At 39.7% G+C, this 18,758-nt stretch overlaps 1 protein-coding gene across 3 annotated transcripts in view; it reads right to left on the bottom strand.

Annotated features, from left to right (window-relative positions):
- Positions 1-18,758, bottom strand: part of CACNB4 (calcium voltage-gated channel auxiliary subunit beta 4) — a 281,150-nt gene that overhangs the window by 27,375 nt on the left and 235,017 nt on the right. For all 3 annotated transcript variants that reach the window (XM_005202405.5, NM_001192104.1, XM_059891742.1), the window contains 3 exons: positions 11,821-11,930; positions 6,030-6,181; positions 3,910-4,005 (listed from right to left, as the gene is read on the bottom strand). In XM_005202405.5, the coding sequence (XP_005202462.1) occupies positions 3,910-4,005; positions 6,030-6,181; positions 11,821-11,930 (358 nt within the window). The remainder of the gene's footprint in view (positions 1-3,909; positions 4,006-6,029; positions 6,182-11,820; positions 11,931-18,758) is intronic.

Genomic DNA, 18,758 nt, shown 5'->3' with positions numbered 1-18,758 from the left:
TGGCGACTAGAGCCAGAACATTCCTGCCCAAAATGAGGATCCTCTGCTGCTACTGCTGCTAAGTTGCTTCAGTCGTGTCTGACTCTTCGTGACCCCATGGACTGCAGCCTACCAGGCTCCTCTGCCCATGGGATTTTCCAGGCAAGAGTACTGGAGTGGGGTGCCATTGCCTTCTCCGGAGGATCCTCTAGTACTCTGGGAATCCCCAGCTCCTAGGGGGAGACTTTCTCAAGGTCTGAAGGTCTTCCTCTCCACTTTTTCCTTCCTTCTTTCCTTTCTCTGAGTCAGAACTGCATCAGATCTGGAGGCTCTCCTTCCAGTTCTGCTTCTGTTTCCCTCCACCCTTTTTTTTTCTCATAGGCATTTGTTGTTGTTGTTCAGTTGCTCTGTCATGTCCAAATCTTTGCAACTGCATGGACTGCAGCACACCAGGCTGCCCTGTCCTTCACTATCTCTCTGAGTTTGTTCAAACTCATGTCCATTGAGTTGGTGAGCCTATCTCATCCTCTGTCGCTCCCTTCTCCTCCTGCTCTCAATCTTTCCCAGCATCAGGGTCTTGTCCAGAGAGTTGGCTCTTCACATCAGGTGGCCAAAGTATTGGAGTTTCAGCTTCAGCATCAGTCCCAATGAATGTTCAGGACTGACTTTCTTTAGGATTGACTGGCTTGATCTCCTTGCAGTCCAAGGGACTCTCAAGAGCCTTCTCCAGAACCACAATTCAAAAGCATCAATTCTTTGGCGCTCAGCCTTCTTTATGGTCCAACTCTCACATCTGTACCTGACTACTGGAAAAACCATAGCTTTGACTATATGGACCTTTGTGGTTCATAGTGAAAGTGATGTCTCTGCTTTTTAATACACTGTCTAGGTTCATCATAGCTTTCCTTCCAAAGAGCATCTTTTAATTTTCTGGCTACAGTCACTGTCTATTTCTGCTTTATTGACTATGCCAAAGCCTTTGACTGTGTGGATCACAATAAACTGTGGAAAATTCTGAAAGAGATGGGAGTACCAGACCACCTGACCTGCCTCTTGAGAAATCTGTATGCAGGTCAGGAAGCAACAGTGAGAACTGGACATGGAACAACAGACTGGTTCCAAATAGGAAAAGGAGTACGTCAAAGCTGTGTATTGTCACCCTGCTTATTTAACTTCTATGCAGAGTACATCATGAGAAACACTGGGCTGGAGGAAGCACAAGCTGGAATCAAGATTGCCGGGAGAAATATCAATAACCTCAGATATGCAGATGACACCACCCTTATGGCAGAAAGTGAAGAGGAACTAAAGAGCCTCTTGATGAAAGTGAAAGAGGAGAGTGAAAAAGTTGGCTTAAAACTCAACATTCAGAAAACAAAGATTATGGCATCCGGTCCCATCACTTCATGGCAAATAGATGGGGAAACAGTGGAAACAGTGTCAGACTTTATTTTTTGGGGCCCCCAAATCACTGCAGATCGTGATTGCAGCCATGAAATTAAAAGACGCTTACTCCCTGGAAGGAAAGTTATGACCAACCTAGATAGCATATCAAAAAGCAGAGACATTGTTTTGTCAACAAAGGTCCGTCTAGTAAAGGCTATGATTTTTCCAGTGGTCATGTATGGATGTGAGAGTTGGACTATAAAGAAAGCTGAGTGCCAAAGAATTGATGCTTTTGAACTGTGGTGTTGGAGAAGACTCTTGAGAGTCCCTTGGACTGCAACGAGATCCAACCAGTCCATCCTAAAGGAGATCAGTCCTGAATATTCATTGGAAGGACCGATGCTAAAGCTGAAACTCCAATACTTTGGCCACCTGATGTGAAAAGCTGACTCATTTGAAAAGACCCTGATGTTGGGAAAGCCTGAGGGCAGGAGGAGAAGGGGATGACAGAGGATGAGATGGTTGGATGGCATCACCGACTCAATAGTCATGGGTTTGGCTGGACTTCGGGAGTTGGTGATGGACCGGGAGGCCTGGTGTGCTGTGGTTCATGGGGTTGCAAAGAGTCGGGCATGACTGAGTGACTGAACTAAACTGAACTGAACTGTCTGCAGTGGCTTTATAGCCCAAGAAGATAAAATCTGCCACTGTTTTCATTTTTTTCTCTTCTATTTGCCATGAAGTGATGGGACCAGATGCCATGATCTTAGTTTTTTGAATGTTGATGTTTAAGCCAGGTTCTTCACTCTCATAGGCATTTTCCCTAATAAATCTGTACTTTGAATTCACTTAAGTGTCTGCTTCTCAGAAAACCCAACTGATATAACTACCCCTAGAAAACTGTTCTAAAAATTTAAAACAATAGCATAGTTCCTGTCTTTTGGTAGCTGCTCAGTTCAAGGTTAGCTTCCTCCAAGTGGGATGCATTACAGGGTCAGGGACTGAGTAACACACTTCTATATCTGCTCAGTACTTTAAGCATGGATTCCATGTATAAGTGAACTTCAGTAGTCAGCAATGTGGAGTTAGACTTCTTAATATAGCATTCCAGACTCTGACCTATCAAGATTATCTGCAGGCAGGTAACCATATTTGGGTGTGTGAACAGGTGGCTTGGATTGTGAGGGAAGGAAATTGGCTTGGGTGCTAGGAAGACCTAAATCTAATCTTAATTTGCTATGTACCTTAGGAAAATCACTTAAAATCACTTAACCTCTCTGTCTTCAGTTGACTCAACTATATAATGGGGATAATACTGCTTAGTTTACTAACTGTGAGGGTTAGAGGTAATCTAGGTAAGGCATCTAGCACAGTGTCTGGCCCATTAGATGCTTGTCTAATGTGTTGCCTGTATATCCTGATTCTTACCCTGTAGTCTTAGTGCCTACATCATTTCATTCATTCAATATTTATTGTAGGTCTACTATGATAGGAACTTGAGACATAACAGTGAAACTGACAGGCACAGATCCTCACAGAGTCTGACAGGTTGGCACATCATAGTACAAAGTACATCCAGTAATTATAACAGAAACATTTAGATGCTGCTTATTATGTGCTAGGTACTGTTCTAAGAGCTGTACTATACATTCACTCATTGAACCTTTATATCAATCCAACCATATATCTGCTCAAGATGAGATAACTAGGGATGTGATAGATTTGAACCCAGGCAGTCAGCTTCAGAGTCTATATTTTTAACAGCTACATTGTTGCTTCTCTCAACATCTGAATTAGATTTTATGGCTCCACAGAGCAGGAATGATCCTTATACAAGTATATAACAAAACCCAGTGAATTCAATTAGTAGACAAACAGTTATTTCCTTAGAGAAACAGTTATTTCCTTTACAGAAATAGTAAGTCAGCCGAGCAGGTGTAGACACTCCTGACCCACATGACAGTTACCATCCCCCAACCTCCCACTTCCTCACTATTTGCTCAGCTTTGAACTCAGCAGCTGTTCTCTGGCAGTGGCCTTAGAAGAAAAATTGTTATAATACCGTTTTTCACCTTACTTAGCCTTGACCTTTTCATCTGCAGTAACCACAGGGCTCTTCTGGTTCTAATAAATTCTCAATTTTCAGTGTCATCATCTTTTATGCCTATCAGAACTTTCTGGCAGAAAAGTTAAAGTCAAATCGGTGTGTTTTATTTGTTGTTTTCTTTTCATAAAAGCATCCACATGACTGCATTAAGTAGTTTGCTGAGTGTCTGCAAGGCAGTCAAGGTGGCAGTAAGGACATTGGACCCCGGACACGAAGTTCATTTCTTATTATGTGGCAGACAATAACCAAGCTTTGGATGCCTGGGTAGCCAAAGTGACAGCAGCAGTTTGTTCCAAGAAATCCTTTAGGTTTATGACAACATACCATTCTCATGACCATTCTAGAATAAAAATGACAATGCTAATATGATAAAAACCCACCAGCCTCTTCTAACTAGTCAAGAATGATTAAGACAAAAAAAAAATGATTGTACTTACAGGGGGGCACTGTGCAAGTTTATCAGCTGCTACCAGTTGAACATTTAAGTGTTTACTTTGAGACTTTCCTCTCGATTTAATCAACCGCTGTAAAACCTGATAGAAGAAAACATGAATCTGAGATACTATCAGTGAGTTGAAAGAAAACCAAATAAATCAAGACTTTTTTTTCAGAGTCTGTTTAACCCTGAGTATTTAACAGGGAGGAAACACAAAATGACAAGTTTTGTATACATATAAACTCTCTAGTGACATCATTCAGTTACATTGGCTTTCAGTTATAGTGGATTTGATATGTCCATCCTATTCTTGCTACATGTGAGGTCTTGGTGGGTTCTTAAGTCCCCTTCCTAGATTTTATCCAGAGATTTCAAAAAGAGCCCTGCAAAAGTGGAGGCACTGATCTGTACCAGATCATTTATGTCCAAATTCAGTTGAGTAGCATTTTGGTTCACTATCTTGATGTCTGATCAATATCAGAGTCACTTATATATTTGACTCTTTATGTCATTGATAATTATTAAGGCATTCCAGTCTAATCTGACATTAATAGGACAATTTCATTTTCAAAATCTAGGCAAAACATTTGCACTGGTATATTGCTACCTATAAACCAGTGATATACCTATGTCTTTTGGGGCACTGCTGTAATGGCATTTTTCTATATACTCCTCTTTCCCTTAATTATTTTTTAGCTGAAATAGGATGGTTCCTTGCAAATAGTACTAATCTATGAGGCTCTATGATACCACAGCACACATATCCACGAGGGGACCCGTTCCTGCACTTATGGACTCACTGGCGATTGGGGCCAGAGGGTTGAACTCTGTTCCGCTGCAGTGAAGGGTGCTTGACTCCCCTTCAGTTCTGGGTCAGCGACTCTAAGTGGTCAAAGCCATTTCACTCCATTCTAATGATTGCCCAAAGGTCCTGGCTTGGTCAGGACTCCAAGCTCACCCTGCACAGAACCAGTGCCTGGAGAGATGGAAGGCTGAGGAGGTCAGGAGGGTTGGGAAGGGCACATGCTTCCCCTGGGAGAGGAGACTACTGGTCCAGTTTAAAGTTGAATACGCATTTAAGCAAGAAAATGAACTCTTGGAGCCACTGCAAAGAAACTGATTGTTAAGGTACTACCTCCCAAGGGTATCTATTTCATATTCACTTTTTAAAATTAAAAAACATCCAAGTCAAAAGGGACCCATTTAAAAATAAATAAATAAATGGATATATAAAAGTTTGTAAGGGAAAAAAGGGACCGATTTGAGGCTGTCTCACTTTTATTTTTATCTCCCCCATTGGCATAAAGATACATGGCAGATACTCCATTGTGCTTCATCATAGAATAATTATATTCCTTGAAGGATTCTCCAGGCCAGAATACTGGAGTGGCTAGCCTTTCCCTTCTCCAGGGGATCTTCCCAACCCAGGGATCAAATCCAGGTCTCCTGCATTGCAGGCAGATTCTTTACCAGCTGAGCCACTGGGGAAGCCCAAGAACACTGGAGTGGGTAGCCTATCCCTTCTCTAGTAGATCTTCCCGACAACCAAACCGGGGTCTCCTGCATTGCAGGTGGATTCTTTACCAACTGAGCTATCAGGGAAGCCCTGAAGAACCCAACCTAAGCATAAATGCACGGATCTATAAAGTTTCCACGAGAGATGTTATACAGTAATGTTTGGCTTTAGATTTATGGTAAATATTTGTGTACTTCTTGAACTATTTTCTCTCTCAACTGGGAAGATAATATAGGTGATATAAGAATCAATTTTACCTAAGAGATTTACCAAGATAGCACCTAAAATCTCTGAAAAGCCAGACTTAACTTTTCATCATCTTTCCTGCTTTGTTTTGTTTTTCTTTTTTGCTTTTTTATTATATTCTTGCATAACTGCCTGGTTTGGGAACCACACAGACAGTGAGTTTCTTGAAGGAATAAATTATTCTTTATTTGCTATCTCAAAACTTCAAGAATCTGTACAGAACAGGTGAATCAAAAACAGTATTCATTAAAAGGGTCTTAAAAAGACATTTTCCTTGCCACAAGCAAAAATGCACAGAGTGAAGAGTGTTTCAAAAGAAATTGACCTTCTAAATCTTAAGACAGAAATGAGCTAATTACCTTTGGAGATGAGACTTTTACATGAACAATAATTGGTGCTAAGGAGGTCTTTATAAGTTGTGCTGGGTGATTGATGGTGTCTGCATCAAGAACAACCAGTTGCAAAGATCTTGCCAACTCAAAGATTCTTTCAATTTCACTTTGTACTTCCGCTAAAAGAAGAGAAATAACAAATAACAGGTCATGGTATTTTTATTAATTAGTTCCTATATTTAAAAAATAGTACCTCTTTCAGATATGTTAGTCTACATTGCAAAACCGAATATTTTGAATTTTCATAGTTCTATCTAACTTAAGATCTTTTCCAAAGAGAGACGGGTTTTAAATTTTACCCAAAACCAAACAGTTGGTGGAAAAAACTGAGATGGTGCACTGGATTTGCTTCTTACACTCACTCTAATATTTAGCTATTTACATAGCTATGTTGTTTTGATTGTGATTTTGTTCTAAAGAACTTTTATTTTAGCTCTAGAAGCTGAAACCACATTTTAGGAAGCAACCAAAATACAGGTGCAGAGCAATATCACATGGAAAACAAACGGCACTGAAATACGTCTACCAATCAACAGTTTGCAGGTTAATGTTTATGGAAATGTTTTTATAAAGTCTTGCGGCTCATCTGTTCTGACTGATATGCACATTTTTGTATCCTTGTTAAATGTTCTGGACCTACTCTTACAATTAGCATACTGCTAAGTCTTCCCAGGGACGGGGGAGCCTGGTGGGCTGCCGTCTATGGGGTCACACAGAGTCGGACATGACTGAAGTGACTTAGCATAGCATAGCAAGTCTTCATTAAGTGCTAGGGCCAGTGGACTTATTCTATGGCATAATTATCTTCAGGATTAAAAAAATACAACTTAATACCAATTATATTAAAGTGTCACAATGCATTTCGATGCAGATCTACTGGGCCAGGTTTAATAGCCAACTGACCTGAATTTGTGCATGAATCTGGTCAAATGAAAGATCTAGTTATTTTCAATGTTCAAAGCAATCTGGCTGTTGTTTAAGTAAAAATTAAGCAGATTATCTGCAAAACATAATATGGATTTCTGAAATATAAAAGCTTGTTGTAATATATCTTCTTATAAATCACCTGATTTATTGAGTGTGTCCAAAATCTGAATTAGTCTATTTAATTTTCAGAGAGATGGTCTCGTTTTGCTTTTTGGTTTCTTTTGGCTACAGGTATAACCTACCAATATTGTAATCTTGTCTAAATTACACCGAGTAGACAAAGGCATCTAATTTAAATTATTTCAAAGATGGACTACAAAAAAGTTGATGTCACTCTAAATATCCTCATTGAAAAGGGTATGTGCCAGAATCTCAGGATTTGTTTTGCTTATTCAGAATAAACACAAATTTATGTCAATCACCAAAAGATCTCCTTTTTAACCGAATAGACTGACAGGGTGTGTGGGATCATGAACGCTCAAGTCTATCATGTTAACTATTTTCTAGGGCTCCACATAATAGCATAAAATTCTTATAAAATTCTTATTTCCCACAAAATCACTGATGTTTAATGCATGATTTGTATTAGAAGTATTAATTTAAAGAGTCAGCAGGACCTAGTAGAAGCTGTTTAGTTCAACTTCTGACTCACAACATGTTCTCGGATTTCCTTCCTGTAATGGGTTGAATTGCATCCCCCTCCAGATTCCTATGTTGAAGTCATAACCCCCTGGTACCTCAGAATGTAACCTCATTTTTGAGATAGGGTCTTTATAGAGATCATCAAGTTAAAATGAGGTCATTAGGGTGAGTGTTACTTCAATACGACTGGTGTCTTTATAAAAACTGGAAATTTGGAGACAGGCACACACAGAGGAGAACCTGTGTGAAGATGGATGCAGAGACTGGAGAGATGCTTCTAAAGAGAGGAATGCTGGAGATTGCCAGAAAAACCCCAAGAAACTAGCAGAGACGCATGGAAGACAGTCTTTCTCAAATTCCTCAAAAGGAAGCAATCTTGTTGATACCTTGATCTTAAATTTCTAGCCTCCAGAATTCTGAGGCAATAAATTTCCATTAAAAAAAAAAAAAGTCATCATATTATCCAATACCAATGGCCTGAAAGATTTCATATTACTTTGAATGGTGCCTAGCTTTCAATATAGCAATGTAAAGAATCTGGACAATTTGGCTTATGTGCAAAATTCTGAAATACAGTCTACATTTATTAGCAACAACAACCTACTTGTCCCTTTTTTCCCTCATATGTCAGAAACAGAAAGATTTTTTTCCAATGGAAAAGTTTGGAAAATAAAGTCTGTTTTTATTGTAGTAAGTTTTAGCTGTTGGGATGTAGGTTTTTTTGTTTGTTTGTTTGTTTTTCCATTAAACTGTCACTGTTGAATGTAACTCCTGGCCGGGACTGTACTAAAACAAGGTTATACTGCTTTAAGCTTCAAATTTTAATACAATGTTTTCTGAAGTAGCAAAAAAGGCAGTGAGGCAAACTAGATTGCCCTGGTGCAAAGAACCCTTGAGGCACTTAGAGTCTCTGTAAATAATTCAGAGATACTTGGGCCTCATTTACTTTGCACCAGCAATGAGGTAAGTGTAATGGTTTGGGAGATTTTCTTGACCTCATTCTTGATGTTCAGCTTGCAGGGTCTTAGTTCCCTGACCAGGGATTGAACCTAGGCCCTGGAAGTGAAAGTGCTGAGGGCAGGCACACCTACTGCTTAACCAACACGAAGCCTGGGCCATGGGTATCAACAGAGAGGTGCTGGGGCAGAGCAGGCCAGGAGGCTGCAGAGGTCCACTCTATGTACTGGCGTGGGTCCAATACTTGAATAATATGTATAAGGAATACAATAACTAAACTATACATGTGAGAAAGAAAGTTATTATCTACACAGCCCATTTTTCACCCACACCGCAGGGCTTGTGGGATCCTAGTCCCCTGACCAGGGATTGAACTCAGGCCCTCTGAAATGGAATCACAGAGTCCTAACCACTGGACTGCCAGGGAATCCCCTCATATCCTTCTTTTTTTGTTGTTTTAAAGAAAAACTTTAACCAAATCTAACAATATCTTGACTACCATGCTGATTCCAGTCAAAGCCTTGTAACAATATTATTCCAGACAAATGAACTCTGATAAGTCATGGACTAGGATCCTGGGAGACCTGCGAGAACACTTCTCTAATAACTCGGCTGCAGCTGGTCTGGACTCAGCTCTCATAGCAACTCTGTCACCTGTGATCTTTCTCTCATATCTAAATGCTTAAGCTATGTCAATGGCTCTTTGCGGCCCCAAATGACATTTTCCAAGGGGAGTACCTTGGAACACTAATCTCATGAGATAGCAAACACAAAGAAGGGATTTTCTACAAGGGAAATACCCCATTTTTAATAGCTTCTCTAGGAATTTCAAACATGCATTACCTTCTTTATCTTCATGTCTCTAAGAAGTCTTGCAGTGAAGAAACCTGACAACTATTTAATCCATAAATTTCAAATTTATTTGACCATGAAAAACATACTATTTGTATCTTTTAAAAAATCAGCATTTTGGGACTTCCCTTGTGGTCCAGTGGTTAAGACTCTGAGCTTCCAATGCAGGGGACATGGCTTCGATCCCTGATGGAGCAACTAGTATCCCACATGCCATGTGGTAAGGCCAAAAGAATAAAATCAACATTCTGTGGGATCTATTTTGGAGGTCTCTTTAGCAAAGCATACTAGAGCCCTAATATACTGGCCTAAACCTATTTTTTCAGTCTCTTCTGTTGCTCTCAATTCATGCCCTCCACTTCCTTTTTCTAAGCATGATCTGCAAGAAAAACCACTTATTTCTCAACCACATATTGTTTCTATGTCAATGCTTTTGTACATTCTTGACTGCCTTAAGAACCAGCTCAAAAAAAAAAAACACAAAAAACACAAAACTGTAAAGTCTTCTCAGATACCTCTTACTCCCTATGTTTTTCTCTTTACACTTTTCGTACTTTGCTCATAATTCCATTATTACACAGTATTTTAACCATCACTTCCTTTTTTCTGTTTTCTTACCATGGGTAAGACAGTCTGTCTTAGTCCCATTTGTACTTCCTAAAGTCTGGTGTAATGCATGGCAGTAAAAAGTGTTCACTAAATATTTAATGAAAGAATCTATAAATATGCATTATAACAAGCAGACAAAAGGGCATAAGTGGCTCACAGAGTGGTTATTATAAGACGTTGCCATTAAATTAACTCCAGTGGTTGTGGGTATAAGACTTTAGAGAGTGAAAAGGAAAACCAATGAACTGATATCTACCTTGTTTCTTTCTCACTATTTACACTAATCCCCCTCCACCCACTCCACTGGCTCTGACAATAGGTGACTACATAGATTATACGGGATGACTTCAAAGGGAAGGAACAGTTAAAAGTCGAAGGCACTTTGAGGAATGAAAAGGAGGGTGGAAGATAGGAGAACAGATGCTTATTTGAGAAATCTTCAATCTAACTTGGCATCCTTGCCACTCATGATATATTACTTTAGTTAGTAATCTGATTCATCATCACCAACTCTGCCTTCATCATCCTTGAAGGTCAAAATACTGTGCCTTTAAGAGTGTTTCACTCTGTAATGTCGAAGGCTCTAAATAGAGAACTAAAGAAGGAACCACTGATGTTTGGGATCCTGCTCCCACAGACACTGACAACGGTCCCATTTGGTATGTTCAGCATTCTTTCACAAAGCAGACCAGAATGTAAATGCAAAAGAGAGTTACGGGTGGACTGCACCACTCTGGGCCATCACAGAAACCACAAACAGGCTTTTGAGATGAGTATTGTGCTTTTTGGGCAGCCTGGACCCACTTCTGTGGTTGGTGAATCCATCCCCCACAGCCCTGTTCCTGTAGGGCTTGATGGAGCTAACCACATATATTAGTGTTTTTGCTTCTCCATCATGGTGAATCTCATGATGCTTTCTGACTGACTGGTATACCAGGAAAGACAAGTTTAAACTCCTTAATGTTAATGATAGTTGCTACATCCACTTAAGGATGTGACTATTCTGGGTACCAGCTGGCAGCAGAAACCACACTGAGAACACCATTATCGAGCTTTCTTCCAAGGATCTGAGAAAGGTGGACATCTCATTTGCTTTCAAGTCAGCTGTGACTCAGGTATGACAGATGTCATTAGCCTCATTGAGAAGCTTGGGCAAAGCAGGGATGAGTGGCTTCGTTTGCCGAGGTGGTAACAGATGAAGACAGCCTCTTGAGGATTCTTCCCACCAGACTACTAATTAGCTAACTGACTGGAGCTGAGACAGAAAAGGATCAGCTGCACAACTCTGCTCTCTGCTTTTGTAAGACTGGCCTTCTTGTCAGTTAATCAGTGTTTCTCCATTCAGAATGGAGATCAGGGACTTCCCTGGTGGTCCAGTGGTTAAGATTTCACCTGCCAATGCAGGTTACTCAGGTTTGATCCCTGGTCCAGGAAGATCCCAAGTGCTTCTGAGAAACAAAGCTGGTAGTTCTCTAAAGCCAGTGCACCATAACTACTGAAGCCTGTCCACCTAGAGCCTGTGCTCTGCAACAAGAGAAGCCACCGCAATGAGAAGCCCTAGGACCACAACGAAGAGTAGCCCCTGCTCACCACAACTAGAGAAAGCCCACAAACAGCAACAAAGACCCCGAGCAGCCATACATAAATGAATAAAGAAAAAAAATTTTAAAGAATGGCATCAGAGCAAACTGGAAAAGCATTCACAAAGGCAACACGTGTCACCCCAGTCTGAAAGCGCAGCTTGGAGAAGTAGCACATTTGAACATCTTACCTAAGCTGGACCGAGTGTTCGAACGTTCAATTATTGCTCTCTTGCTGGGATTATTTAGCACAGACCTCTTAGCAAGAGAAATGTCAGCTGTCACTCTTGTTATTGATATCCTATGAATAGGAACACAGAACAGAACAAACCAGTAAAAATGTGGTGGGGCTCTCCAAGCGATTTATAACCACAGTACTTAATAACCACTTTACATACTATAGTGCAACCACAGTATAATAAAACATTGGCCACAAGTATTTTAAATAGGCTTTGGCTAGCATTAAAATACAAGCAGAGCAGAATGGAGGAAGGTTTTTGGCTATTCAACAACAAAAAAACTCCAGGAAGAATGCAAACTCTTCCTCCACTATTGTCTGTCTTGCGGAATTCTCCTTATAGTGCACACCATACCAAGAGGGAATCAAAACATATGAATAAACTATGTTCTTTCTAGCAAGCAGCAATACAATTTCCCCACAATTCATAGCTGATTTTCTCTTGAACAAGACCTTCAGGAACTGCACAGTGCCTCAGTGCTGCTGGTCAAAGGGGAAAATCCTCTTCATTTTAATCATCAAAGACACTCAACCAATTGGTAGCTGTGTTGCATTCCTGGTGCTCAACAGTTAACTCATGACACATGAAGCATTTTACCACAGGCCTGAAGGAATGCTTCATTTCTAAGAATATGAAAAATATGGTTTCTTTTCTACAGGCACAAGATTATCTAGCATGTTTGCATATTACTTTGAATGCATATGGTGGACAGAAATAAGACACTATTGCTGAGGGCAATGTGAGGATTGTGCCAGGATTTCCCTAAATTAGAAAGTATCCTGCAGTCATGCAAGACAAGAATAAAGCAGAGACATTGCCAATGAATGGAGACAGAAGTCTATCTTGTCTATGTATCTGATCTAGCAAATGAGAATCTCTGGAACTTACAACTTTCAAGTTCTTTATTTTAGGCTGGGTTTGCTCAACTTCAAATTATGATCTATCTGCAGAATGCAAAGAATGCCTCTCTAAGCCAGCTACTGCCATCATGGGCCCTTCCTCATGCTTATCTTCAGAGCTTAGAAGATTCCAGAAAACAGACAAGGCCCCTTCCCTTTTATACTCATGCACTCTTTCTCCCCAACTTTCAAGCTCCTCCAGAGGGTGGAGCAAGAAAAGGGTAGAGTTAGCCACAATTGAGTCCTATGTCATCTCACACCTATTTAGGGATATGTCAGCCCTCTCAGGAGATTCCTCACTTGACTTCAGGGACCTGAATCCTTGGGGAGAATTTAAAACAGTCCTCTTTGGTCAGAAATCATTTCTTTAGAGCAACAGGCTGTGCAGAAAAAGTTCTGGTGCCATTTTAAAGCAAAGTACTCTTTGTTGGTGGTGGTGGATATATAAGCTGCAAATGGTGAGGAAGTTTAAAGAATTTTAATTCCTTAGAATTTTTCAGGCCCTAATAAATTATTTGAGGCATCTTCAGACTGTATTCTGTGGAAACCAAGAATTTTGTGAAATATCTCAGGTCACTGAGAACATCGAATAGGGGCCGAGCTGGCCAGCAGGGCCCATCTTTCCCATGCTTAATACCAAATAAGTGCCTCTGCATTTCTGTTGAGGCCTTACCTGTGATTTCATTGTAAGCACTTGTTCAACTGCTAAAAGATACTGGAAAATACTGGTCTGTACAACTTCATTTTATCAAGAAAAAAAGTGAGACATGAGGAGGAAGTTCCACATGGATCCCTAGCGTCTAAGAAGGTCTAAAGCACAGGCTCCCAAGCTCTAGACCAGCACTTAGTCACCAGACTCATAATTCTCTTACAGTTTCAGCTTCCTTCTCTAGCAACCCCAAATCTCCAGATACCAGCCAAACCATCAAGAGCAGATCTGGGCCACACAGAGTGATGGCCACTTTCTAAGTCAGGTTAAAGTCCATGGAGCCCATATTTGAGTCTCTATTACTCAGCTGGCTGCCGCACTTGAGGCATGAAATCTCATAGGTAGTCGTTGTGGTCAGAGATCATTTTACCTACAGAATAGGATTTGCTTGTTTATTTTTGTGTTTCTGGCGTCTTTGTTTGTTTGCAGTTTTAAGAATGGAGTCGCTGATTAGAAAAATACTATCAAGTTCTAGGGGCAGAATTCAGCCTTCTAGAATATTCATTTTTAGAGGATAGAGGATCCAAAGATTCTGTTCTGCTTAGGTGAAAATCAAATCTAGTTTTATACTAGCCAAGTAGTGACCCTGGTTCCTAAAAGTTGGAGGGATTATCAGCAGATGTGTACTCTTATATTTTCTGGGTTCTAACACACTTTTATAAAGCCATTTTCAAATATATATAAAGTTTTTACCAAGAGACAGAATAATAACACACAAACAAAAAACAGGAAATGAAAACTTCTTCATGTGTTCTGAACACAAAAAAGGTGTGGACAATAAAAGATTCTTTTTCTTCTTTTATTGGTCAGTAAAATACCAATTTGTTGTTGGTGGTCGCTAAATTGTGTCTGACTCTTTGTGACCCCATGGACTGCAGCACACCTGGCTTCCCTGTCCTTCACTAATTTGTTAGCTAATTTGTTAATATGTTATTTCTTAATAAAAATACATATGTAGGAAAGAGCTTAGGAGAAGACAGACACAGCTCCAGAAACCCTCCAATAAGACAAAGCAGGAGTTTCTATTTTCTATGCAAAGATGCTTACTATTATCAAAATCAGACACCAAATCCAAACTTTTTGTTGTTTAAAAGGCTCCCCAGTAAAGTAATTACATTCATTATTAAATGCTACCTAGTTTATATACTTTTTTTTTACTTAAACTAATACTCTTTCTACTTCTTTTCTTGATATACCTTCATATCTTCTAGTGACTTTTAATACTTCCATGTATCTTTGGTATACATCTCTAAGAAGTTCCCTTGGATACTTCTCTGTGACACAGTGTCAGTAATTACTCGTGAGGGATAAAGGATGTTCAGTTCCCCAGCAGACTGGATATATATAAATCTGGTAAATCTGAATCCTAGTTGTTACTTACTTCTGATTTGGAATCCTTCATAATTTCTGCACTCCATCAGTGCTATGAGTTTTAGTTTTCTGTTACTTATCTATGGAAAGACATTACTCTCAGGTGAGACACATTCATTCAAAAATAATTAGTATTTCCAGGTTGATAATGGAAAGCTAAGGATCCTTTTATACTCTATCCTTACCACATCCAATATGCAACCCTGTTAGTATATTAGTTAAAAAAAAAAAAAAAAAAAACTCTTATTCTTCACAAAGGAAAAACATTCCAAAGATCAGAGAGCACACTGTCAAGAGAAGGAAAGGAAGAGAAGGCATTCATGGACCTGGGGAGTCTCTCTGATCTTCCTCTGGCTGGATCTTCCTGCTGGCTTCGTGACCATGGACAAATCATGCCATTTTTTTGAGCATCAGGATGATAGTTCTGCCAGACTATCTCACAAGACAATCACTAGGAACAAATGAGGCAATATCTAAAAGTGTTTTCTTAAATACTCATTCATAGTTATAGCATGAACTCTCCCATTGCCAGAGTCCATGAAACTTACATATACTTGGAGGGTGGGAGAATAAGGTCAGACATGTTACAATCAAAATCTGTTAATTTAAATATTCATATTTGAATAATTCAAATTATCTCGAGTGCTTGAGTGTCCACGGATGAGTCTGCATTTGAATAGAGAGGTGGAGGAGCTGATAAGAGGGTGCTATTGATTATGAAACAGAAGGCACTGTATTGTTCTTTTCCATTTGTTGCCTACAAGTTGTTTTCATTCTTCCATGTCTTGGCTGCTTTGTGATAGCATCAGCTGTTGCCATTTCCTTTCATAAATAAATACTATTTCTTTGAGTCTCCCTCAATTATATTTTTAGCCTCCTTTCTTCAAATTCTTCCTAAAACCTTTTTTTAAAGCATGCCTTGGCTAGTTGCTTCAGATCCTATTTGTATGTTCATTTAGGATTTGGGGCCATAATCATGTTGGTTACAAAGTGTCCTATAACTGCTATAGAGCTGATCTGATTCAGTTGTCAAAAAGCCTAAAGTTACAACTTTGTTGGGATTTGAAATGATTAGCATAGGTCAACACATTGCAATTGGTTTGACTGCTTGCTGTTCAGTCTGTGAATGGTAGATTCAACCAGCTGAACAAACCTCATCTGAAAGGATGATCCCTGATGAATGTTTGTGGTGTGAAATGAAGAGAGAAAAGCTCCTTGCCATTGTGCATGCACTGTGCCCCTGCCAGGCTGGTGCATTGTACCAGCTCGTTAGACTCATTCACTTAGTTCATGACCTGTGCATAGGAACTGTCATGGATAGCCACATGTACAGGGGTTCCCTGAGGAAGTATTCAGTATTGTGCTTTTCATTCTTTCTTACATACATTCTAGTTAAGCCTTGAATTTATTAAGCAATGAATCCATCAAGCAATGAATGACAATACAATTGTAAAATAAGTAGCTTTAAACTGATTCAAATCATTTCTAAGGTATCATAAAAGAGTAAGTAAATGATTCTGTAGGAGACACTGTTGATGTTTAATTCAATTTGTTGAATTATTTTTTAACCAAGATCTGAAAAATAGTACTGAAGAAGAAAGACTTTTAGGCAGTTTCTTTTTCTCTTTTGGCTCTTTCTGAAAAAGAAATTATCCTATTTTGTCTAACCTACTGCATTCATAGCCAGTGAAACATGGAGGAGGTTTCCATTAGAACATATTGTTTATGCTGTATTGCTATGCAAAAGCCCGCTGTGTAATTGTTCTCTTGGCTGGTTTCAATTAAAGACTATTTGTTGTTTTTCCTTTTATTAATTGGTGGAACACAATGCAGCAGATTGTCATGGCTCAAAATGTAAGGATATTCCCCACACAGCAGACATGTCAGAGTCACAGTGAAACTACAAGCACATTTCTTTTTCCTAATCAAAGTTTCCATAAACACCAGTGAATGTATTATTGTTTTTCTGCTGCAGTGGCCTCTGCTAATTTGAAAGCAAGCCCTCTCTCCTACTCCCACCTTTATTATCTAGCTTTCTCAAACTCTGCCATACATCAGATCTCTCTCGGGCAGAGTCTCTCTACACACATATCTTGTGCTGCTGCTGTATTCCTCCTCACATCTCTACACCCTCTGCTGTGCCATCAGACACCCTGGACCACTTGGCATTGGAATTTTAGTTCTATTTCTATTAAAATCATCTTCAATAGTGTATGCTTGATGAATCAGGTAACTCAAGCTGATAAATCTCTGCTGTTACAATTAAATGCACTTCCTCTCTCTATGTCTGAAGATTGAGGAAGAACCTCAGATTCTTCATTCTTGAAGTCAGTAATTAAGTCACTCACTTTCTCTTTGCTAAATTACAATAATTACTTCCTTCTTTTCCATAAGGTCCTACTGTGCAAAACTTTACTAACACTGCTGTTTATACGAATGTTATATGGGGACCAAAACAAACAGAAACTTAGACTGCATGTGGGATGGCATTTGTTCAGCTCAAGAGCTCTTGTGGGGTCACAGGATGAAGCACTGCTCAGAACTTCCTTAAATAAAGGCCCACAGGTTAAAGCCATGTGACTCCAAGCACAGCTGAAGGAAGCCTGCTTGACTGAGCCAGGCATATCAACTATTAACAACCCAGGGAGAGCTGCATGAAGGTAAGGGTCATGGCCCCTGTCATCAGAGGCAAGGATCAAAACCAACATTAAGTTAAAAAGCCACAGTTCAGCTGTTTCTTTGCAAGGCCTTTTTTAAGAAGTAGATTCCCGGTACTCAAAAGTTACAAACAGAAGCAGGGTATCCATCTACCTGTTGTTTGACTTAAGAGATTAGAATATAAGGACTTTTTACATTTCCTTCCAACTCCAATAGTCTAGTATTCAGTACTTTTCACTTGTTTTCTTTGAAATTACTTCATTCTCTGTCTATTTTGTTTAAAAAGAGAGAGAGAATAGGATACATCTATGGCTTTCTTATTAAGCCCTCGTGTCCACTAGATAAATATAGCAGACTGCTATTTGTTCAACAAAATCCATTTTGTCTTCCTCCTGGGCACATAGCTAGACTGTAATTCCTAGCCTCCTTTGCAAGAAGGTGTGGCCACATGTCTAAGTTCTAGCCAATGAAATGTGAGAATGATGTGAACTAGAGAAGCTGGTTCACTCCTCTCCCTACAGCTGATTGTAGAGATCAACCCCAGGCCAGCGGTCCCAAATGATGCACAGGACAAACTTTCTTTCCCATCCTTCCCTTCTCCATCCTACCCACCTTCCAGCTGAGGAACACCTGCCTCAGACTGTGCAATGAGCAACAATAAGTTTCCACTGAGTTTGATTCATTATACATTTTGGGCTCTATTTATCAAGGCAATCTAGCCTGTACTCTGACCAGTGCATTCTTTTGGCAAAACATGTTAGCCTTTGCCCTGCTTCATTGTGTACTCCAAGGCCAAATTTGCCTGTTAACTCCAGGTATCTCTTGACTTCCTACGTTTGCATTCCAGTCTCCTATGATGAAAAGGACATCTTTTTTTGGTGTTCGTTCTAGAAGGTCTTGTAGGTCATCATAGAACCATTCAACTTCAGCTTCTTCGGCATTAGTGTTCGGAGCGTAGACTTGGATTATTGTGATATTGAATGCTTTGCCTTGGAAACGAACAGAGATCATTCTGTCATTTTTGAGATTGCACCCAAATACTGCATTTCAGACTCTTCTGTTGACTATGAGGGCTACTACATTTCTTCTAAGGGATTCTTGTCCACAGTAGTAGATATAATGGTCATCTGAATTAAATTTGCCCATTCCTGTCCATTTTAGTTCACTGATCAATGTTCACACTTGCCATCTCCTGTTTGACCACTTCCAATTTTCCTTGATTCATGGACCTAACATTCCAGGTTCATTTCTTT

The sequence above is a fragment of the Bos taurus genome, chromosome 2 (assembly GCF_002263795.3).
Source record: "Bos taurus isolate L1 Dominette 01449 registration number 42190680 breed Hereford chromosome 2, ARS-UCD2.0, whole genome shotgun sequence".
In the NCBI taxonomy this organism is placed as follows: Eukaryota; Metazoa; Chordata; class Mammalia; order Artiodactyla; family Bovidae; genus Bos; species Bos taurus.
This window is presented reverse-complemented; position numbering and strand designations above follow the sequence as displayed.